The sequence below is a fragment of the Mixophyes fleayi genome, chromosome 1 (genome assembly GCF_038048845.1).
Source record: "Mixophyes fleayi isolate aMixFle1 chromosome 1, aMixFle1.hap1, whole genome shotgun sequence".
Lineage (NCBI taxonomy): Eukaryota > Metazoa > Chordata > Amphibia > Anura > Limnodynastidae > Mixophyes > Mixophyes fleayi.
The window spans coordinates 434,838,374-434,862,756 of NC_134402.1; the positions used below are offsets into that span (position 1 = coordinate 434,838,374).

At 40.6% G+C, this 24,383-nt stretch overlaps 1 protein-coding gene across 3 annotated transcripts in view; it reads left to right on the forward strand.

Moving 5' to 3' along the window:
• The window catches only part of C1QTNF3 (C1q and TNF related 3), a 56,753-nt gene extending 53,496 nt beyond the window's left edge, over positions 1-3,257 (forward strand). For all 3 annotated transcript variants that reach the window (XM_075193736.1, XM_075193737.1, XM_075193738.1), the window contains exon 6: positions 2,160-3,257. In XM_075193736.1, coding sequence (XP_075049837.1) covers positions 2,160-2,319 — 160 coding nt within the window. In that variant the 3' untranslated portion in view covers positions 2,320-3,257. The remainder of the gene's footprint in view (positions 1-2,159) is intronic.
• The last annotated feature ends 21,126 nt before the right edge of the window (positions 3,258-24,383 follow it).

Here is a 24,383-nt window from a genome sequence, read left to right on the forward strand (position 1 = left end):
ATATAGCACGACAACTAAGTATCTACTGTACGCAGCGATTATGTACTCACTTGTGCACAAATGATGGTGGTGAAAGAATCTTCATCCTTCTCAATTCAGTGCTAGGCAAGTAGCAATTATCCTATTGCCCCTTATCATCTTTCCTCTTCTGATATAAATGGATAGCCTATATATCAAGGCATTAGTGAAAACCAGAGATGCTCAGGCTCGGTTTTCTGAAAACTGACCCCCTCCCCCCACCCCGAGCATCGCCAATCGGAGTACCAAGCCAAGCTGCCTCGGTACTTTCCCGCTTCCTCGTATCTGAATCGAGGCAAAACATCATCATTGTGTCATTGGATCTTGTGGGTTTTGGATTCCATAAGTATCTCCCTCCCCAGGAGATCCAGCGCCGTTGCTCACACAGAAACAGGGGTAGCAGTGTTCTTGTCACTCTCCATTCTCCAGTGACATTGCTCAGTGCCATTGCTCACACAGAAACAGGAGAAGTAGCAGTGTTCTTGTCACTCTCCAGTCTCCAGTGACACTGCTCATACAGAAACAGGAGGAGTAGCAGTGTTCTTGTCACTCCACCAGTCTCCAGTGCCATTGCTCATACAGAAACAGGAGGAGTAGCAGTGTTCTTGCCTGTTATGCATGTTTTGTCGCTATCGAATAACAATTGTCGAATCTCGATATGTGTTTCCAAAGCACAAAGTAATTTATTATCCAAAAGTAGCAGAATAATTCAAGCGAAATAAAATAAGTACAGCCATTACTTATCACAGGCGCCCTGGATCCAGTGAACAGTCATTCAGGTCTGAAGTCTGTGGTCAAAGAAGACTGGTCACTAGATCAAGAGCTCCTGCTTATATGCAGATAGAAATACAGTAAAACAATGCAGATGATGTGACTTGCTTCTATTGGTCCAGGTTTCAGGAAGGTCCAGGATGTTGCAGATCATAGGCCAGTTCAAACCAAAATATCCAAAGGTGGGGGGCATCTCTCCAGGGGATGTGCTTCGACTTTCCCACCAAGAATCCAGTTTCAACTAGTTAATTAGCATTTTATAGTCAGTATCACTTTAAACATTTATTCCCTAACATCGCTAACTAGAGTATGCAATGTGCGATCTCTTCGGCGAAAGAACCGGACAACTGCTGATGAAAAGGGGATTGAAATGATACCAGACATGACGCATTTCCTATAACCTGAACCATATGTTTTACTAACATGCATATAACGTATAATATTAAACATACATGCTACTATATTTAGACATAAATAACTATGTGTTGTAACTACAATTAATGTGTACTAATTACATATGTGTCTGTTTGTGCAAATGTGTGTAAAAGTGTAAAAACTGTTATTGCCACGTGTTGCGGCTGGATACGCCCTTCCACGCCGTAGCGTGCTCTACGCATCTTTTCAGACAAAGACAACCAAGTTTGCTCGATATTAATTGAAATGACTTTATCCAACTTGCTGACTTCGACATGTCACTCTCCAGTCTCCAGTGACATTTCTCATACAGAAATAGGAGGAGTAGCAGTGTTCTTGTCACTCCTCTAGTCTCCAGTGCCATTGCTCATACAGAAACAGGAGGGGTAGCAGTGTTCTTGTCACTTGACAAAAAATTACTGTAAATTAATATTATTGAGGTTAATAATAATGTAGAAACAAAAAGTGTGCACATTATGTTATTTTAGCATTTTTTAGCTATTTCTTTTTTACAAAAAAAAAATAATACAGATCCAAAACCAAAACCCTTGAGGGCGGTTTTGCCAAAACCAAAACGCAAAGTTAATACTGATCCAAAACCAAAACCAAAACACAAAGTTAATACAGATCCAAAACCAAAACTTGGGTCAGTGAACATCCCTAGTGAAAATAGACTAACTAATACTATACTTGCCAACAGTCCTAATATTCATGGGATAGTCCCAACTTTCAGGACTTAAGTAGCTTTAATAAAATACAGGCAGGGTTTGGGAGGATCTTGTACAATTTGGGGGCACAGCTTAGTTTGTCACAATTTTTCATTCAGGAATGTTGGCAGCTATAAATTCAGTGTATAAATTCACTTCATTCTCTGAACCCCTTTAGTTTAGGAATTATAATAGTTTATATAACATATCTTACGCCACGTGGAATTAATGCAAATATTTTTATTTCAGTTACGAGTCTAAAGGGAAACAGGACACGTCAGGAAACAGCGCTGTGTTAAAGCTGGCAAAGGACGACGAGGTCTGGCTCAGAATGGGAACTGGCGCCCTCCACGGGGACCATCAGCGTTACTGCACCTTCTGCGGCTTCCTTCTTTTTGAAACTAAATGAAAATATGAATTAGGATGGCTTCTCTATGTCTGCAGGTTATGCACACATTTATTAAGAGGAATTAGAGTGTTTAAGTGAGAAAGATACCAACATATGTAGAAAAATTAGTTGCCAAGAGAACAAATTGTGGCCATAGAAAATACCATTGATGACTACCATATAAAGGACCAATAAACTTAAAATGCAATTTGCTATTAGTAAAATTCACATACATATGTGTAAATGTTTCAGGTGCCTGTGGGAAGTGAAGATATTTCATATAAAGGCTGTGACGGACAGACTTTTACTGAATAGTGCAACTGTGCTGTGTATTTTAACACAGATCACAAACAAATGTTAAATAAAATCCATAAGATTAAAAGTGCACTTTATCTGATTCAAAGTGACGTCACGTCTCTCCTCGTTACACTTTCCTTTGCTCCCCAAAACCAGCTACCTAGCAAAACTGCATATAATGTGAAATATATTGAGGTCTATCAGGGCATGATAACTTATACGTATATATTTGTTACTGTTGCTAGCTGACTTCCTTTTGCATTACCCTGTGCCTTGTTTTGTCTCCTTTTTAGCTATCATAATATTTGGGGGAAAAGATGAAATCCCTCTGTATTAAATCGAACATCCTGTAGTCACATAATCATTTACAACAACAACAACTGGAGCGATGGCTCTGATATTTGTGTGGGTTGTATGATTGATATACAAAGCTGTTACCCCAGAGGAAAAAGAAACTCTCTTTGGATAGAAAGCAATTTGGTAAACTTTTTGGTTATCTAACAGGCTGTCAAAACCTATAAACAGACCACAGTTGACAAGAACGGAGAAGACTCTAAGCACTGTGTTGTTGTTGTTGTTGTTTTTTTATGAGGAGCACGTACAGTAACTTCTAATAGCAATAAATAAATCATCTGTCAGGAAAATAAAGTATTCTTACTATAGTATGTGTATGATGAATTTATTTTCAAGATAGCAAAAACATTTTCATACGTGCGCCCCAGTGCTAATTTGGAGCATAGACAGAATCTCCTCCCACCTTCAAGCATACTTACCTACTTTTGATATCTGTGACATGTGACAGAGGGTAGGAGGGGGCGTGACGACATCATTACGTCACTATAGCCCCACCCCTAACATAAAATACAGACATTCAAGGTATTGAATAGCGGGGGGGGGGGGGGGGGTTTGCTTAATGACGTGATAAAGCCCCGCCCCCCGCTATTCAATGCTGTGAATGTCATCATTTTACAGGGTCCTGGAGGTTTGCCTACTCTTCCGGGAGTCCGAGCGGACTCCCCGAAATCCGGGAGCCTCTCAGGGGCTCTCGGAGTGATGTCATATTATGACATCACAGAGCTGGCCATTAATAATTAGGTGGTGAAAACACTTCTGTAGTTTGTATACAGCCTTCAGTATGAATGCTGTATGCAAGGAACAAAGGGCCAGGAAACAAGCATGATGATTTCTGTCCATAATACTGGACTTACCGGATGCCATTGACAGCTAAAACAAACCTTGGGTAGTACGTAGCACAATGTTGCTGTTATGACTCGCCGGGCTCTCTGTCAGAGTAACTAGATAGATAGAGAGATAGATAGATAGATAGATAGGGATAGGTAGGTAGTTAGGTAAGTTAGATAGCCACAAGGTGTTTAGATAGGTCGTTAGTTTAGTTCTTTGATAGATTAGATAGATTAGTTTAGGTAGATCAGATAGGCAGATAGATTAGATAGGTCTTAGATAGGGTCAGTTAGGTCTGTTCTCTGTCAGACTCTGCCCTCATTTCATGCTGTCATATCTATGTAATGCCTCACCTGGCCGGCCTGTTTCTCTGAGCTCACTCACCTGGCTCCTCATTATCACCTGCAGCCTATTGGTTCTGCTCTCCTTAAATAGCCGGCTAATCCTCTGCAGGATTGCCGGTAATACATTTACCTTAGTGTTCTGCTCCCTTGTGTTTACCCTATTACCTGCTCCTGTTGTTTCCTGCCGGCTTAGTGTATTCCCGTGTAACAGACCATTTCCGTTCCTGAATACTCTTCTTTGGATTTCCCCGTGTACCGAAACTACTGCTGAGAACCAAAGATATTTAAGTGTCTAGTTAGATTTTTGTCTGCATAGTATACCAGTCAGCAATAGGGTGATGCATGCTATGCTCATCAGCCATGGGGTTATGCATGGTATTTGGTCATATACTGTATATCACTGGCTTTACCCACATTTGTCCATGCCAATATTTGGTGCAAAAGTCTCCCACATAAGTTAGGGCTCCAGTGTCTCCCAGTTTTCCCATATTAAATTCTCTTTCACACACTAAGTCAGCCTTGTCCTTTGCGATGCATGCAGTTGGCTCATCCAACCTATCCTCTTAGTGGTTTTAACAATTTGTCTTGGGGTACCTGCCACTACTCCCTAGAGGCAATAAATCTCTTGGATGCGTTTGAATCCAGGAGGCCACCATTGCAAGTTCCCTTTGGTACCGCTGTGCTGTGGCTGCTGGCTGGGACTAGGCAACTGTGGTGGGCAAACACCATCAGAGGAGCCTCAATTTCCACTGGACCTCCAGGACATGGTAATACACATTTTGTTTTTTAAATACATGTTAAATACAATCAAATACTATTTTCATATTACAGACATTTTTATTTTTACAGTTGGGGCTCAGCACCATAATGAACCCTCCTCAGCGCAGCAGCACTGGACAATAAGCCTCACAGGGGCACAAGATCAGAACATGTATCAGGAGATACATGTTCTGATCTTGTGTTAGGCAGTGACGTGTCCTCTTGTGCGATTATGTTAGTGAGGACGGGGCTGCATAGGACAGGTTACGGACAGAGAGATATTGAAAGGCGCAGGGTCTTCATTAGCCTCATATCATTATTCACAGGGTAATGACACTGATTAAGGAAGATTGTGGTGTGAAATGCACCAAGGGGCTGGCTGGGCAGGGGGCAGCTCTCATCCCCCCACATCCCCCCTCCGGCCCGTTCCCATAGTGGGCTACCTTGGGCCGGGTCACTAGGCTGCCTGCATTTTTTTCCTTTAAAATGTTAGTAATAGGCAGCTCAGCTGAGTCTTGCCCCCAGGCAAAAGTTTGCCAGTCAGATCCTAAATGCACCCCTGTGTGAAATGAAGCTTATATATCCATTATGTTTCTACATAACTCCAGGTATATGAATATTAGTTTGTCCTGTAGGGGATACTATTGACTTTCCTTAATAGGAAGGTGATGTGGTTGCTATTGATATCTATGATGACCCCCCCCCCCCCCTCCCCAGGGGCAGGCTGGGCTGGGGGCAGGGGTCCCATAATGGGCTTCTTTGGGCTTGGTCACTGGGCCACCTGCATTTTTTTCCCTTTAAAATGCTTCTAATACGCTGCTGAGTCGAGTCTTGCCACCCAGCCTAAAATTTCCCAGCCCCCCCTTGACCCTCCCCCCATCCTCTCCTAAATAGCTGACTTCACAGTTCATATGTATATTCAAATATCCTGCAAATAATAATCTGCTTCATATCCAAATTTAAAGTAAACTCAATTTATAAGCAAAGTATTTAAATGACAATCAGTGGAGAAGACACAGTTTCCTGTTTCCTAGAAGGATGCAATGTATGTACTCTGGGATATATCTCAGTGTACTTTCAGTGGGATGTCCTTTGCACCTTCCAGGCATACAAGAATGAGCATCTTCTGGTGAGCTTCGTGCAATGCATTAAAATCAATGCAGATGTACCATAGTGACATATGGGAGTCAAGGATAAAAGCTGGAGGTTGGTTTTTACTCTTTTCATCCTACAAATTTTTAGGTGTACTTACAAATGCACAATATAACGTGTCAGTAAAAAGCTACCTGTCTGTACATATTTTCTAATATTGTCAGTAGAAAGATTTTAAATCTTTAAATTTAAAGATTTTAAGAGCTGTTTTCAGTGGATGGTACTTTATTAATAAACATGCTTCCACAACTCCGCTTTAATTGCATAGTATGAGTAATTTCAGCAACTGATTGATGGGTTGAATTACAGGACATTACACAAAGATAGACAGTAAATGGGAACATTACAATTACTGTAATGAGTAAAATTGCCACTAAATTATCATTCTTTAAATTGAACGTGTATGAATGGTCTTTAAATTATCAATGAATGAGGGGTATCTTGTCCATTAGCGTTTTTTTGTCTTCAGACAAGGAAATCCTGATGATGCACTGACCGGGGGCCACGTAATTAGCAGGTGGGTTATTTTTTGTAACAGTTAAATGATCTTCAATCAATGGCTTTAAACTCTGCACACACACAAGCCTTATATCTTAAAACTAGTGCAGCTATGTGTTCTGGATTTCCCAGGGCAGTTCAGGTTTTTCCCCAATAGGAATTTCAGTGGAGGTTGTTAAAAAAACTGCACTCAACGCGTAGCACAGATCGCCTTGGTTTTGCACCAGTGAACCTAGATGTTCCTCTCCCAGCACACATTGAGGCGTGTCTCTGCTATCTGGAGACGCTTCTGCAACTATAAATCCTCCTAGGTGTACAGAGAGGTGTAGAAATCCCAAAGGGCGCACTGTGCAAACGTTACATCAACTTCTAACCACATTACAACCGTCCCTTTCGTTAAATCAAACTTCTCCAGTTGTTCTGTTAATATACTGCTCGGTTTAACCACATTGATGACTTAAATTCAACATGAGACTTTGGGAATATTTTAACTGCTTTTATTGCCTGTGGCAGTTTTGTTTGTTGTAGAGTTTTTCTTATATTGGGCAAAGTATAGTTAGAATTGCGCTTCTCGCCGAGTGCAACTAGAAGGTTCAAAATTCGTCCTGATTAAAAGTACAGGCTGAGACCTGTCCTACTCCAGCAAAGAGGTGGTATAAAAATCAAGTCCTTTTGCGGAGTGAAAATGGCTACTTGCTCTTCCACACTGCAGAGGAACCCCTTAATAAGTCACCTTCTCCACCCGTTTACCTAATTTCAATCATCTCAAATCACAAATGGAAATCTTGTTATTGCTCAAACTATCTGGACATAACTTTATACCTACTAAGTATTGTGCTAGAATCAACCTCACTCCACTCAACAGCTCCTCAGACTCTGCAACCTTCTGCTCCATCTCAAGCTCCAACACCTTGCTCCGTGAACCCATGAGCTTCATCAGAAATCTAGGCAAATTTGAAGAATTAGAGTGCACGGTACTGGTAGAAGCCGCGCACTTCCATCTCCTTCTGTTTTCCCGGCCGTCTCCATGATGCCTGGGATGTCACTTCTGGTATTCGGCCCGACCTTTGCCAGGGCAACGACCGGACGCCAAAGTTAATTGCTATCGTGCCCCGGCATTATAGAACAGCCGGGTGCGCGCGTCATAGCCTATGGCCAATTAGCAGCCAGGAGATTAATTAGTGGCTGCCTGGGGATGTTTTCAGAGCAAGCCCTGATTGGCCAGTACCAGTACTTAAGGCAGGGCTTAGCCTCCCTGCCGGTTATAGCGTTCAGATTCTCTGTTAGCCTATCTGCTCTGTGCTGTGTTGGTGTACTCCCAGGATTGCCTTTCTGTGTATAACCCTCTGCCTGTTACCTGAACTCCGAACCATCACTTGTTGCCCTGACCTTCTGCCTGTACCTAGGTCTCTGAACCTTTGCTAGTTGCCTTGACCATTTGGCGTATTTACTGGACTCCGCTACTTGCCTGTGACCCTTGACCTCGGCCTGCCTCTGACCATCAGCTCCAGCCTAGGCCAGCACCTCCAGTTCCACCTGCACTGCGGCCATTTTTGATGAGCTTTTACTACTCTGAGCCTAAGACCTAGGGGCATCTGAGTACCTGTAAGCATATAAAGCTCTACGGGAAAGGTGGCTGCTATAGGTGGAGATCTCTACCCTGCCTGTTCTAAAAGCTCATCTAGGTTGTCGTAGGCCATAACAGGTACTACCACAGAAGATCTCTCCAGTCAACAGATCTCAAACCAATCATGTCTCAGTGGGATGATATGAAACAAGTTTATTCAGAGTAGAGATCTGCAACTGGCTAATTTATTACTCAGCTATGGGACACACTGTCAAAAAAGGCCCAGTATATTAGATTATTAGCAACGAAGTGGCTGATCATTGTACAAGGTGAACTTGAAGAATTATTTTTTTTGTTAATATATGATGAGGCAACCAAAGCGGCATCTCCAAAATACATGGAAAATTAGTTTAATGATAAAACAACATTGTGTTCATGAAATATTAAATTATACTAATGAAATGCTTAAAATAATGAAGATATAAGGGGAACAGAGCAGAGAAGACAGACTTGCAGTTGTCTGGGTTACATAATTAGAAGCAGTTGAAGAATAGCATACAGCACATCTGTTAGTTGGATTGCCTCAAGTTATTTGCAACATTAACTGTTCTGTTTTCTAGGACACTTAGCATTAAACAAAGTTAGTCTCATTTGTACAATTTTCTCTTTTGAAATGTGGAGCATAAAAATATTCTTTCAACGTTCATAATTATTGCAAAACTTACAGTAACGACGTAAGTAAAAAAAAACAAAACCATAATGACAGACTTAATTATTTCTAAAGTGCAAGGACTGCTAATTATTATTGAAAGATCTAAAAATAAAGATCAAACGGAAAAGAACATGCTTCAAAACCTGCTGGTTATTTTTAGAGTATTTACATAAATTATCATTGAAATAAATACAGGGAATTTCATAGAAGATATAATATACCTAATAATATCTCACTGTGTCTGCCTAGGAACAAAAAAACAACAAAAAAAAGTTTAGAAAAGTGATGGGATTTCATAAAACTGTGATAACTTTCTTTTATCACTATTACAAAGGTAAGTTGTTTTAATGTATCCCATACTCTCTGACACACTCCAGGTAGATTCTCCTCTTCATCTTGTGTTAGAATGAGACAACAGAACACTACTATTATTTTTTTTAATTGTCCACTGTCACGTTACCGTTGAGCATGTACTTTTTATCCCCATATCCCCATGTGTGCTAGTGTCTGCCCTAGCACACATTATGACTGTGTATTCAGTATGTGTGTTTTCATTCCCATAGCATGTCTGTGCTCACCCCTGTACTGTGTTTGAATATTAGCTTTAAGATTGCTAATATTTAAGATTGTGTCATATTATCTATTACACTGTAGGTGATGTATTCGTGTTAGTCTGAAGGCTTCCTATTGTTTACTTATGGCAACAGAGGAAATCTATGTGTATTCTAGGTCTGCAGAAATAATACATCAATAATTATATTATCCGGTAGACCAGACTATTGTTTAACAGAAGCCATCTTTGTTTTGCCTAAACAACAGGAGATCTAGCTAGGGGTAGGGTCCCCTCCTCTGTTAAAAATCGAGTCAGGCAAGTGTTATGTTTAAAACACAATGGAGTGAATAGTTACCATTACATTATGCTGTAACCATTTATATAGATTGTGCATATTTGTCCCCGCTATTTGCATTGCTAGTTAACCACACGTTACAGGCTAAAAATAAGAAACGGTAATATGGTGCTTTTAGCTACATCTGTAGGCAAACGAGATAATGTTTAGTAGTGTATTCACAAGCCAGACATGGTGGCTTTCTGTGTCTGATTTAAGTACCTTAATTAGGAAACATGTATTGTATTCCTATGGCTGAATATCCTTAGACACAGCAGACAGTCAACACACCCCTACAGCCTGAGGCTATTCTGTGGGTATAAGATAGGGCACTGGAGTGTCAGAGGGGTTGATGAGGTCAGACCAGGCTGGTGTAGGAGGTATGGTTCCTGCCAGCTGACGGACGACAGAGATCGGGAGAAGGACTGCAAGGACCCTTGTTCCTCTTCGTTTGGATAAGTTACCCCAGGTCTTGGGAATCTGTGTGCTCGCAAAAAGCGAGGAGACAGTGAAGCCGGACAACTACCCTGCAGGCAATCACTGGGGCTTCGTACCAGGAAAGCGTAAGCCTATAGTCGGATTTCCCAAGATGGCCATAATAGGACTGGTATTGTATTGTATATACTACTCTCATGTCCATTATGCATACCTGTAATTGTTACTCCTGTACATATGTTGGTTTTGTGCCTGTTGTTGATGTCCCATTAATAAAAGCTACCATTGGTAAGTTGGATATCTGCCTGGGTGTAAGTATTTACCCACGTACAGGGGAACTCGGTAGGCTGTTCAGCCTTGGTAGACACCATTCCCTCACATCCACCCACGACCATTTTGGTGAAATTTCTACATTTCAGCCCAGGCTTACTTTACATTGGACATTTCCATCACTCTCGCTCTCTGGTCATGAAATAACTAGATCTGCATTACCAAGGAATCTGTGCATAACTTGTTAATCAATAGATGTCTGGTCTTTGTATTTTGTTTTTATCCGTATGTGTTACGGAACGCTGCTGTTTATATAAATTTCATGTACAGCGCTGGGGACCTTTTGTGGCACCTAATACATAAAATGAATAACAATTGGTATTTAATCAGATCACATGCCAAATAACAGGCTCCTTCAACAACCCCAGATTATTTCCCAATTATTGGAATTAACATTGCTGTAGTCAATGGCGTAATTACCACTGGACAGCCTATGTGGTTACTCTGGGGCCTGTGAGGGGGTCCTGGCAATACTGGTGTATCTGATTCAGAGCCATCTGCTCTTCTGGACATGCTCAGGATCAGCTCTCCTGGACATGCTCAAGGGCCACTCTCCTGGACATGCTCAGGATCAGCTCTCCTGGACATGCTCAGTGATTGGCACATGTGCAGTCAAGTCCAGTATAGAGTTTCTGTCCCAAAACTGAAAGTACAAAAGGTGCTTCACTGAGAATGCACCAGACGGCTCAAATTCAGATGAACAGAGCTGGGTTGATATCTATTGTCTATCCAATTTGGCTATGAGGCCTATTGATCACATCTTAAACCCCTGACTGTAGTCTTCATTAAAATAATCTATCCAGTGTCTGCCAAGAGAAGTGTAATAGAGTCTTTCGACGAGGTGCCCCCAAAATTGCCTTTTATTTAAAATAATACAATATGACACGTTAAAACTGTCCATAGATGGGCGAATCCCTCCACATGGTCTAAGCACCAAGGGCCTGATTCATTAAGGATCTTAAATGAAGAGGATCCTTATTTCAGTCTCCTGGACAAAACCATGTTACAATGGAAGGGGTACAAATAAGTGTTCTGTTTTGCACATAAGTTAAATACTGACTGTTTTTTCATGTAACACACACATATCAACTTTAAATTTCAGTGTACAAATAAGCTATCAAGTTTTTGTGTGTTACATGAAAAATCAGTTAGTGTTTAACCATTGTGCAAAACAGAATACTAATTTGCACCCCTTCCATTGTAACATGGTTTTGTCCAGGAGACTGAAATAAGGATCCTCTTCATTTAAGATCCTTAATGAATCAGGCCCCAAGTGCCAAGATCAAATTCCAGTTTGTCCATACGGGGGCTGATAATAAATTCTTCTTCTTCTGTATTTACTAGGGATGTGCACCGGCGACTTTTGAGGTCTCGTGTTTTGTGTTTTGGATCCGGATTTTCGTTATTTTTGGGGTTCGGATTTGTCTCGCAAAACACTTGACGAAAGGTCTCGGTTCGGATTTAAGGTTTTGGATTCGGATTTTTTTTGAAAAAAACATAAAAAGTTTAAAAATCAAGTTTTTGGGCTTATTTTCACTCCTAGGCTATTATTAACCTCAATAACATTCAATAACAAGCATTTCCACTAATTTACAGTGTATTCTGAACACCTCACAATATAGTTATTAGTCCAAAACGTTGCAACAAGGTATCTTTCTGGACTGCGTAGAGGAGTGGGTCACCACAATATATATTAAAAACCCTGAACTTTTATGATTCGCACCAATAAATGTACCTGGACTGCGTAGAGGAGTGGGTCACCACAATATATATTAAAAACCCTGAACTTTTATGAATCGCACCAATAAATGTACCTGGACTGCGTAGAGGAGTGGGTCACCACAATATATATTAAAAACCCTGAACTTTTATGATTCGCACCAATAAATGTACCTGGACTGCCTAGAGGAGTGGGTCACCACAATATATATTAAAAACCCTGAACTTTTATGAATCGCACCAATAAATGTACCTGGACTGCGTAGAGGAGTGGGTCACCACAATATATATAATAAGAAAACCATCAACTTGTTTGATTCGCACCAATAAATGTACCTGGACTGCGTAGAGGAGTGGGTCACCACAATATATTAAAAACCCTGAACTTTTATGAATCGCACCAATAAATGTACCTGGACTGCCTAGAGGAGTGGGCACTGGGCACCACAATAAAATATATAAAAAACCTTCAACAGGTCTGCATTACACTACACATACGGCTGCTCCTCCATCCTCTCCATCATATACATGTTGGAGTTTTAGCGTGTGACAACCTCTTGTTTTTGATAATGTCAGTGCATTTTGAATATTTTTCAATTTGCCCCACACCACTGAATGTACTTTATCTATGATACGCATCTATCTATCTTGACTGCGTAGTGTGGTGGCCCCGGTACACAATTTGGTACCGAGGCCACAATATAATTAAAAAACCCTCCACGTGTCAGAATTCCACCAAACAAGTATCTGGACTGCGTAGTGGGGTGGCCCCGGTACCCAATTTGATACCGGGGCCACAATACCTCCTCCAAACATGGTACAGACAATTCGTCATTGAGATCCCATCAAGTATGTTGAAGACAGACAGGGTCGAAGTGTTATTGGTTGACTTTGTAAACCAAAAAACTGTCCCTGTTGCACATAGTCGTGCAATGAAGACTGACTTTTTCATTTAAAGGCACCATCTTTCAAGTGTAGTGTTTGTAAGTCTAAGTCATATTATACTTTTGGTAAAATTGGTTTATTTTGTTCCTCTTTATGGTAACTACTAATAGAATTAAAGTATTAAATAGAAGCGGCAGTTCCTCTTTATGGTAATTAGTAATAGAATTAAAGTATTAAATAGAATTAAAGTATGAAATAGAATTAAAGTATTAAATAGAATTAAAGTATGAAATAGAATTAAAGTATTAAATAGAATTAAAGTATTAAATAGAGTGGTATAGAGTTGTAGTGTGGTATAGATAGAGTGGTCCCCACAATATAATAATAAAACCCTCAACTGGTCTGAATTCCACCAAACAAGTATCTGGACTGCGTAGTGTGGTGGCCCCGGTACACAATTTGGTACCGAGGCCACAATATAATTAAAAAATTGGGCATCAACTGTCACCGTTGTTTAATATCTGATACACCTAAATATGGACTGCACAGTGGAGTGGCCCCGGTAGTAAATTTGGTGCCGGGGCCACAATACCTCCTCCAACTTCCAAGTGTAGTGTTTATAAAGACAGACAGCGTCGAAGTGTTATTAGTTGACTTTCTTAACCCTAAAATTGTCCCTGTTGCAAATATTCGTGCAATGGACAGTTACTTTTTTATTGAAAGACTCAAGCTTTCAAGTGTAGTGTTTATAAAATATAAACAACAATACAGTAGTTTTAGAGCACGTCAATACCTCTTGTTTTAAATTATGACACAGCATTTTACTTTTGGTTTCATTTCTTGAATTTTTTTAAATTTGGTTTTACTTTTTGAACATGGCAAACGACTGTTGATTGGTCATATAATGCAAAAAAAAAAGTTCCAAGATGGAATTGTCCTTGGGCCCTCACACCCACCCTTATGTTGTTGAAATAGGACATGCACACTTTAACAAACCAATCATTTCAGCGACAGGGCCTACCAAACAACTTTGGCTGAAATGATTGGTTTGTTTGGGCCCCCACACCAAAAAAGCTATTCATCTCTCCCTGTACAGACTAAACAGGCTCTACTGAGGCAAGATGTCGTCCTCATCCTCAACCTCTGATTCCTCTCCCCCTACAGTGTGTACTTCCTCCTCATCACACATTATCAATTCGTCCCCGCTGGACTCCACAACCACAGGTCCCTCTGTAGTATCTGGAGGGCAGTGCTGTACTTCATTGAGGAATTGATTATTCATTTTTATAAACATAATTTTTTCAACGTTGTGAGGAAGCAACCTCCTTCGCCGCTCACTGACCAGGTTCCCCGCTGCACTAAAAACTCTTTCCGAGTACACACTGGAGGGGGGACAACTCAGGTAAAATAGAGCCAGTTTGTACAGGGGCTTCCAAACTGCCTTTTTTTCCTGCCAGTAACAATATGGACTGTCTGACATGTCTACTTGGATGGTGTCAGCAAAGTAATCATCCACAATTTTTTCTATTGTGACAGCATCCAATGCAGCGAGAGTAGACATGTCTGCAATGGTTGGCAGGTCCTTCAGTCCGGACCAGATGTTATCAGCATCCCCGCCAGTGCCTCTTTTGGGAAAACTGAGCTTTTTCCTCGCAGCCATAGATGTGGAAGAAAATGAGGGTGGAGCTGTTGGCATGTCACGGTCCTCTTCAGAGGACAATCTCCTGACCAGCAGGTCTTTGCACCGCTGTAGACTTGTGTCCGCCGGAAACAGAGACACAACATACGCTTTAAACCGAGGATCGAGCACGGTGGCCAGAATGTATTCCTCTGACTTTAAAAGAGTGACCACCCTCGGATCCTGGCAAAGCGTACGAAGGGCTACATCCACAAGAGCTACATGCTTGGTGCTCCTCCATCCTCTGCAGCATATAGAGGGTGGAGTTCCAGCGCGTCACAACCTCTTGTTTGAGGTGATGGCAGGGCAGGTTCATGCTTTTTTGATGTGCCTCTAGTCTGCGGTAGGCACTGGCTGAATGCCGAAAGTGTCCAGCAATTTTGCGCGCCACCGCAAGCATCTCCTGCACACCCCTGTCACTCTTGAGGTAATACTGCACCACCAAATTAATGGTGTGGGCAAAACATGGGACGTGCTGGAAATTGCCCATATTTAATGCCCGCACAATGTTACTGGCATTGTCTGACACCACAAATCCCCATGAGAGTCTAAGTGGGGTAAGCCACTGGGAGATAATTTCCCTCATTTTCTCTAATATGTTGTCAGCGTTGTGCCTCTTATTAAAGCCTGTAATACACAATGTTGCCTGCCTTTGCATGAGCAGCCATTTTGTAGATGTTGCTACTTATGCAGCTGTTGCTGTTGCTGCGGAAGGGGATGCATCTACCCAGTGGGCTGTCACAGTCATATAGTCCTTCGTTTGCCCAGAACCACTTGTCCACATGTCCGTGGTTAAGTGGACAGTGGGTACAACCGCATTTTTAAGAGCACTGAGGACACTTGATCGTACTTCTCTGTACATTTTTGGTATCGCCTGCCTAGTGAAGTGGAATCTCGACGGGATTTGGTACCGGGGACACAATACCTCCATCAACCCTCTAAATCCCACTCCACTGATGGCGGACACCGGGCGCACGTCTAACACCAACATTGCAGTTACAGCCGCAGTTATACGCTTTGCAATAGGGTGACTACTATCGTATTTTGTGGTCATGGCAAACGACTGTTGGACGGTCAATTGTTTTGTGAAAGACTTAGCGGTCTTACGACTTCCCCTCTGGGAAGATGACCGACTAACAGCAGCAACAGCAGCAGTGGCAGTAGTAGGCGTACCGCTGCAGGATTCCTCGGATGAATCCTGTATTGAGGAGGACTCAGTCTGGCTGCTGACTTGGGCTGCAGGACTGAATCTGATGGAGATTGTGGAGGAAGTTGACGAGGAGGGTGTTGCTGGTGTGTATCCAACTGGACCACGGGATTTAGGTGTCCCTGTACCGATGAGGGTCCTAGCCCCAGTTCCTGAACTAACCACTGAACTATGAAGGTTATTCAGGTGACGTATAAGGGAGGATGTTCCTAGGTGGGCAAGATCCTTACCCCTGCTTATTTGAGCTTTACATAAGCTACATATGGCCATACATTGGTTGTCTGGATTTGGATAAAAATAACTCCAGACCGAAGAGGTGCATTTTTTGGTCTTCTGACCAGGCATGACGATGGGCTTTTTCATCCCATGGACATCAGCTGTTTCCCCCCCTGGTGCCTCATTTACAATAACCACATCACCATCCTCATCATCAAGTTCCTCCACAGCGCCAGCTACATCATCAATAGCCTCCTCCCGAGCCACCTCTTCCCGTACAGTGATGGGAAGGTCAGGGTTGACAACCACCAACATCCTTGGACTCGCCTTGTGGATTTGTGATAATTTCTCTTTAGAAGGCAGAGTTGTTTGCTGTTTTGTTGCTGACAGCATAACTCTCTTCAATTTTTTGTAGGGGGGGGGAGGAGGAGGAGGGCTAAGATCCGTGGGTGAAGCTGAACCACTAGTCATGAACACGGGCCAGGGCCTAAGCCGTTCCTTGCCACTCCGTGTCGTAAATGGCATATTGGCAACTTTACGTTTCTCCTCAGATGATTTTAAGTTTCTCTTTTTGCTACTTTTTCTTAACTTGGGCTTTTTGGATTTTACATGCCCGGTACTACGAGATTGGGCATCGGGCTTGGAAGACGACGTTGATGGCATTTCATCGTCTATGTCATGACTAGTGGCAGCAGCTTCAGCATTAGGAGGAAGTGGGTCTTGATCTTTCCCTACTTTATCCTCCAAATTTTTGGTCTCCATTATATGTAGCACAAGATACTGCAGAATGTGTGAACTTGGTAATATTGCAGTACCAATGGACTTATACTGCTGTATTGGTTTTGCAAATTTGGTTATAATTATTATATATTTTTTTTTTTAAATTTTTTATTTTTTTTTTCTTTTTTTTTATTTTTAAAAAACTTGGGAATAATGGGGAAATAACTATGCCCTTAGAAGCACAGAGCACAGGACACAGCACCACTGGACTGAACAGGACACGGCACAGGACCCAGCAGCACTACGGAACTCAGCAGGACAGAGCACAGGACACAGCACCACTGGACTGATACTGCAGAATGTGTGAACTTTGTAATATTGCAGTACCAATGGACTTATACTGCTGTATTGGTTTTGCAAATTTGGTTTTAATTATTATATATATTTTTTTTTTTTAAATTTTTTATTTTTTTTTACTTTTTTTTTATTTTTTAAAAACTTGGGAATAATGGGGAAATAACTATGCCCTTAGAAGCACAGAGCACAGGACACAGCACCACTGGACTGAACAGGACACAGCACAGGACCCAGCAGCACTACGGAACTCAGCAGGACAGAGCACAGGACACAGCACCACTGGACTGATACTGCAGAATGTGTAAACTTTGTAATATTGCAGTACCACTGGACTTTTACTGCTGAATGTGTGAACTTGGTAATATTGCAGTACCAATGGGCTTATACTGCAGGATTGGTTGTGCAAATTTTGTGGTAATTAAAAAAAATTAAATTAGTTTTTGGTATTTTTTTAAATAACTTTTTTTTATTTTTTTAAACACAGGGGAATATTGGGGAAATAACTATGCCCTTAGAAGCACAGAGCACAGGACACAGCACCACTGGACTGAACAGGACACAGCACAGGACCCAGCAGCACCACTGACCTCAGAAGGACAGAGCACAGCACACAGCACCACTGGACTGATACTGCAGAACACAGCACAGCGCAGCACAGCACAGAACTAAACAGCACAGCACGAGATCTACCAGGACAGAGGACCACCTAACACACCCTCCCTCTACCCTGATCAATGCCCGAGTGAAGATGGCGGCGACTAGCGGGGAATTTATAGGATCCGAGTATCGCGAGATCCGAAAACGGGATTATGAGTCAGAGCCTCAGTTTCAGATTTGAATTTGGCGCCAATACCCGGATCTGTCTCGGATCCGACTCGGATCGGCAACGTTCGGGTGGGCTCTGATTTCAGAAATCCGAGTGCGCTCATCTCTAGTTGATATGTATTGTCTCTCCAATTTGGCTATGAGGCCTATTGATCACATCTTAAACCCCTGACTGTAGTCTTCATTAAAATAATCTATCCAGTGTCTGCCAAGAGAAGTGTAATAGAGTCTTTCGACGAGGTGCCCCCAAAATTGCCTTTTATTTAAAATAATACAATATGACACGTTAAAACTGTCCATAGATGGGTGAATCCCTCCACATGGTCTAAGCACCAAGGGCCTGATTCATTAAGGATCTTAAATGAAGAGGATCCTTATTTCAGTCTCCTGGACAAAACCATGTTACAATGGAAGGGGTACAAATGTGTGTTCTGTTTTGCACATAAGTTAAATACTGACTGTTTTTTCATGTAACACACACATATCAACTTTAAATTTCAGTGTACAGATAAGCTATCAAGTTTTTGTGTGTTACATGAAAAAACAGTTAGTGTTTAACCATTGTGCAAAACAGAATACTAATTTGCACCCCTTCCATTGTAACATGGTTTTGTCCAGGAGACTGAAATAAGGATCCTCTTCATTTAAGATCCTTAATGAATCAGGCCCCAAGTGCCAAGATCAAATTCCAGTTTGTCCATACGGGGGCTGATAATAAATTCTTCTTCTTCTGTATTTACTACTGTTTTAATACACATACGTGAGAAAACATTGATCACACTTCTCAACCAACTATTCAAAGCACATGTTGAAGTTGTCCTGGATGAGACTTCTAAAGAATGAGGGAATTGCATTAAATGGCTAGTATATATATATATATATATATATATATATGTGTGTGAACCATTTTAGGCTCCAAAATGTTCCCTAGTGGTACAAACGGGGGTATATTTAATAGACTGCGGGTTTGAAAAAGTTGTCTATAAAAACCATTGAAATTCTAGCTGTCATTTTGTAGAATGTACCAATGAATGATAACTAGAATCTGATTGGTTGCTATAAGCAACAACTCCACTTTTTCAAACCCGCAGTTTACTAAGTATACTGCCTGGTGTTCACATAGAGAAAGGGTTCCACATTACCAAAGCTTATCTCACATACAGAGGCGGGCACCGGGGGGGGGGGGGGGGCAGGGGGGCAGCGGGCACCCGGGCCGCTCAGTCTAACGACTCCCCCCATCCCCCCCCAAGGATGCAATAATTTAGCAATATCACCGGCGTCCGCATCCGATGCGGCCGCGTCAGCGTACAGGCGGCCGCATCACGTGACACATGATCATATCATCGCGTGTCATGTGATGCGACCGCCTGTGCGCCCCCCCGGGCCGAAAACTGCCAGCCCGCGCCTGCTCACATACCTTAAGTTCCAATAACCTCAAACATTTAATATGTATAAATATGTGCATGTCATCATAGGTCTTACATACAAAATATTTAATATATAAACATCTTACATATAAAATTACACCATACAGGAACCAGTGATGTATATTATCAAGTTTTGACACCTTGGTGTATACTAATATTCTATGACAAGAGTATCCATGCATTGTGCCTATCTACATATTAAGAAACGATAAGTATAGACGATGGGTTTCTAATCTTAAAATCATATAGAACTGCTAAGAAAATACTGAAAAGCAATGGAAATAGTGATGAAATAAATATAGTACCCTTACAGTCCTTATTTCCCAAGAGAGATTGAAAACAGTTGATGTAAAATGTTGAATTAAAGTCATGATGAATGTCAGCTTTTTTCAATATGTTGCTCATTTTCTATCTGACATTTTGACTGTAGAATGAGATTGATTCCTACTTTTCCCAACTTACAGATTTGCATGTATCAGGTGATTATTGTGAGACTCTAACTTTTATCCACTAATCCAGTTTTTCCTTTGGGAAAGAATATTGCCCTAGACTTTACCAGTATCACCAATATGTGTTATGTGTTCTGAGAATAAAACAGTGACCTTTAAAGGCTAAACATAAAAATACACATTTTATATGAGTAGCGCAGCAGGAGTGTATTTAAAGGACAACACGCTCAATGAAATTGCTTATTTTGAAAATGTAATATATATATATATCTCTTTTCTTGATGAGTCAAATATGAGAATGTTTTCTTTCAAAGTATTATGGGGCAATATTAGTAAGTTCACCTTTTTGGTACATTATATGAGTTATGTGTTTGTCACACACTTGGGTTGGAAAGTGGTGGATTCTTAGTGTCAATCAAGTTAAATAATGGCAGAGAACAGACACAGAGTGCATCGGACACCCTGGTATACACCAGGGACCCCCTCAAGGAAGGCTGCAGGGAGACCCCAGGTTTTGGCCCTCAGATCTGACTCTTGGTGTGATGATTTGCTTCTAGCAGGCTGCATGGTAAAGGTAGCTTGGAGCGCCATCAAAAATCAGTGGTCAAAACTAGCTGAGGTCAGTAACACGGAAGAGCACAATTGAATACTAGAACAACGAAGCAAGGATGGAGCCCTACACTCTGGCTTTGAAAAGTGCTCACGTGCTCTTTTGATACGAGTGCCTGGGATGAATTTGGCACACCGATGGCAGCAACATCAACCTGATCACAATTTCAGGGAAAAAATAATAATAATCATCATCATCATCATTTATTTATATAGCGCCACTAATTCACTAATGATTATAAATGATAAAATAATGTTGATAACAAAGGTATATCCAGGCTACGTTGTTAAATAGACCTAACAAACTTCAGCCAAGTTACATGCAATGTATAAACAAATATAATGTTGTATAGCTGCCAAATTAAATGAGTAATTGTATCTAATTTAAGCCGTAAGTAAGCCGTAATGCAGTAAGACAAAACTGTGATATCAGTACCGCCATCTTATTGGCTAGAATTAGAAACGTTCTTCCAGTTACCTTTATTGGGGGACAGCCCACCCTATCTGTCTTGACTGTCCACTCACCGACTCACTATGATGCTTTTCAGAGTGTGCACTCACTTATCAGGTAACATTAAGAAGAGTTCCTTTTCATTTAAAAATACTTCCTTAGGTGATGTAATGGACATAAAAACCCACTTCCAATCCTTCGATTAGCAATGTGTTGATCCAATTTGTATACATTAATGTATTTATTCGAACATTGATTGATTATTTTTTTCACTATAAAGTTCTTCTACAAATTTTTGAATGTTGATATTAACTAGAAATATAGAAAATTTTCTAGACATACATTACCATTCTACAATATGCCAGAAGAAATATAAAGATATATTCATATTACAAAAAGCTTTAAACATGCTAATAAAAAGTATGTATAACTTAAAGCTAATAAACTTCAAATAAACTACTCAATAATATACCTGATGTGTACTAAAATAAAATAACTATTATAAGGAAAGATGGAAGATAAGATCAGGTCTCCCAAGGGTAACCAGGAATGGTCCTAAAAGAAGAGCCATTATATGATACAGATGAACTTGGACCCATAATCTCTATAGAAAACCAAAAAGCTCAATATCTCTACTTCTGCTTTCTGGAAATAGAAATATGTAGGTTTTATGTCAACTTAGGGGTAAATGTATCAAGCTGCGAGTTTCCGGTGGGTTTGAAAAGTGGAGATATTGCCTATAGCAACCAAGTACATTCTACAAAATGATAGCTAGAATCTGATTGGTTGCTATAGGCAACATCTCCACTTTGCAAACCCACCAGAAACTCGCACTTTGATACATTTACCTCTTATACTCTTTTCTGGACATAAAATGGACATGAGTGTCCCCCTCCCCCCCCCCCCCATTAATTTGTACAGTTCTCATAGCCAACAAAGTTTCCACATTTTGAAAAAAAAAATTCAATTGACTTAACCATTTATTTTCAATAGTTTGATTTCTTTATGCTTTAATAATATGTGATATGAGAATGTTATATAAATGATTTCAGTTCTAGTTGACTGTTATATACATTTAAATTTTACAGCTAAAAGGTCTAACAAAAAGTAACCCTTAATTAAAATATGTCAATGTTTGGTTATTGAATTTTTAGCCTTCATACAACCCAAGTTCAAAAAAATCTTGCTGGACACACAGTAATCTTTAGATTGTTATGGAATTTGTTTTACTTAAAAAAATCTATCTGTTTAATGCATCCATCATCTGTTTGAGGGATTGCATGTATCATAGTTTGATTGATAGTGCACTTATTCACGAAATGTCTTCTTAGAAGTATAATTTCTTTTCAGGCTGCCCGTATTGATTTTATGGGTCATGTTTGAGTCGCTTGTCTAAGTGGCAGCTAGATCACAAAATATAGCTATTGCTATCCATTTCTCGTACTATGGTAATATCCATAACAATTACTAAAAGTTGATTTATTTCATTAAAGATTTGATTCACTTAAGGGGTATAATGTTATGAATACTCTCATTTTATTTCAGATTAGAGACAAAATAATTTTCTAGATCTTTTTAACATATTAGCAAATATATTCTATTTATCTCTTCCAGAGTAAAAGGTTTACACTCAGCCTTTCAGTGGAAAATAAAAATATATTCTCCTAAAATCCAATAAATAGATGAGCCTAGTTGGGCCCAAATCTGGTGCAACAGGATAACATGCATTTTAGTAGGAACTCTCATTATCCCCCAGAATTAGGTCCGGTAGGTCCTTAGGGTGATTGCAAATTGAGCCAGTACAGCCTCTTTGGTTGTTCCAAAGTCCCAAACATCTCAGGGAAACTGCATTAAAGGCGTCCGGTGCTCTCACCGATAAGATGGGCACCAGGCACTGTGTCAATATTGTCTCTAGGATCCCATGCACCTATATCAGCTTCTTCATTTCCTGGAGATGTTGCTCAATACCCAACCATGGTACCTGAAGATGGGATGAACATGGCAGGAGCATGATTAAGAGATCGGTCCTTAGAATTCCTTCTGGTATGGTCCGATGCTGTTGGGGTATAACCCCCGGGAAAACTAGTCTCTTAATGCAGGAACAAAGAGACAAAATAAGATAGCTATATGAAAGGATGCACAGTTTTGTTTTATCCCTTGGGGATTTTGTGCTTTAATCGCACTGACCTGTCAAAAGCCTGTTGAGGGAAACATAGAAAAAACTGTGTAGGTAACAACATGGGGAATGAGTTTCTGGCCTTGAGTCGTGTGTGAAGGGTAACCCAGGTATCAAGCTTATCATTCATTTAATTTGGCATTAGGCAGCTCCCTTTCATCACAGGGGAACAAAAATATATAAGAAAGATATATGGTTACAGTGGGCCAAGGAATACTGAACACTGGGGGATTGGACCAAGGGATCACATTTACTATTGTTTTATGCTGATGGGAAGACCAACATAAGGCTCTGGATCCCACCTAGATGTCAATGATGAAGGGGTGATAGTGTTGGGTATATATTTGTTTCATAGTTTGGGTTCTGGAATGGTTCCAGGTATATATCAGTAAATGTATAATATCAGTCACCAGATCTCTATCCATTTAAGCATCTGCAAGATGATAGGAAAATTTATCACTAGTTAATTTGCAATAAATAGTCTACATGGACCAGCATCTCTGTGCTTGACGTTTGCTGAGTCCATGCCTCTTAATCATATTTTTCTGATGGCAATCGAGTGAGCAACTTGCTGTAAGATAGATGTGCCTAATAAAGAGGCTACTATTTTATCTATAACTTGAGTTTAAGCATTCATGTTGGGTGTATGAGAATTTCAGTTCAACTTAAAAGATCTGTAGGCAAATTCCAAAGGAGATGTCCATTCATAAAGATTGAAAAATTATAAACACGTTAATGGTGCCAGATATCAGTGTAGAGTTGTGTGGTGATTCCTAACAATGTCCTCTAGTGTGTAATGTACCAGATGGATGAAAAGTCAGTGTGTATTTAATAAATTCATCCAACGTGCATATAAAATTTATTCATCCAATGGTGTAGGAACTACATATTTCTATCCCCGTCATCATAGGTGGATATCCTTGGAATAGAATAAAATGCAGTACAATTCTGTATTACTGAATTGTTTTATATAAACTATATCTTGGTCTAAATTAATTTGCTTATATATTCAAGGTGAGGGTCTGTTCTTGATCATCTTAGGCATGTGTGTACATTAGAGTTTTTTATGTTCCATAGTGTTGTCAGTGTGGGCGATTTATTGCAGTATCTGAGCACCTACTTCATCATAGGAGCACGCCTTGGTCTACACGAACTGCAGATATATGGCTCTTGGAATGTGTGTGCCATTAGGCACTAGGCATC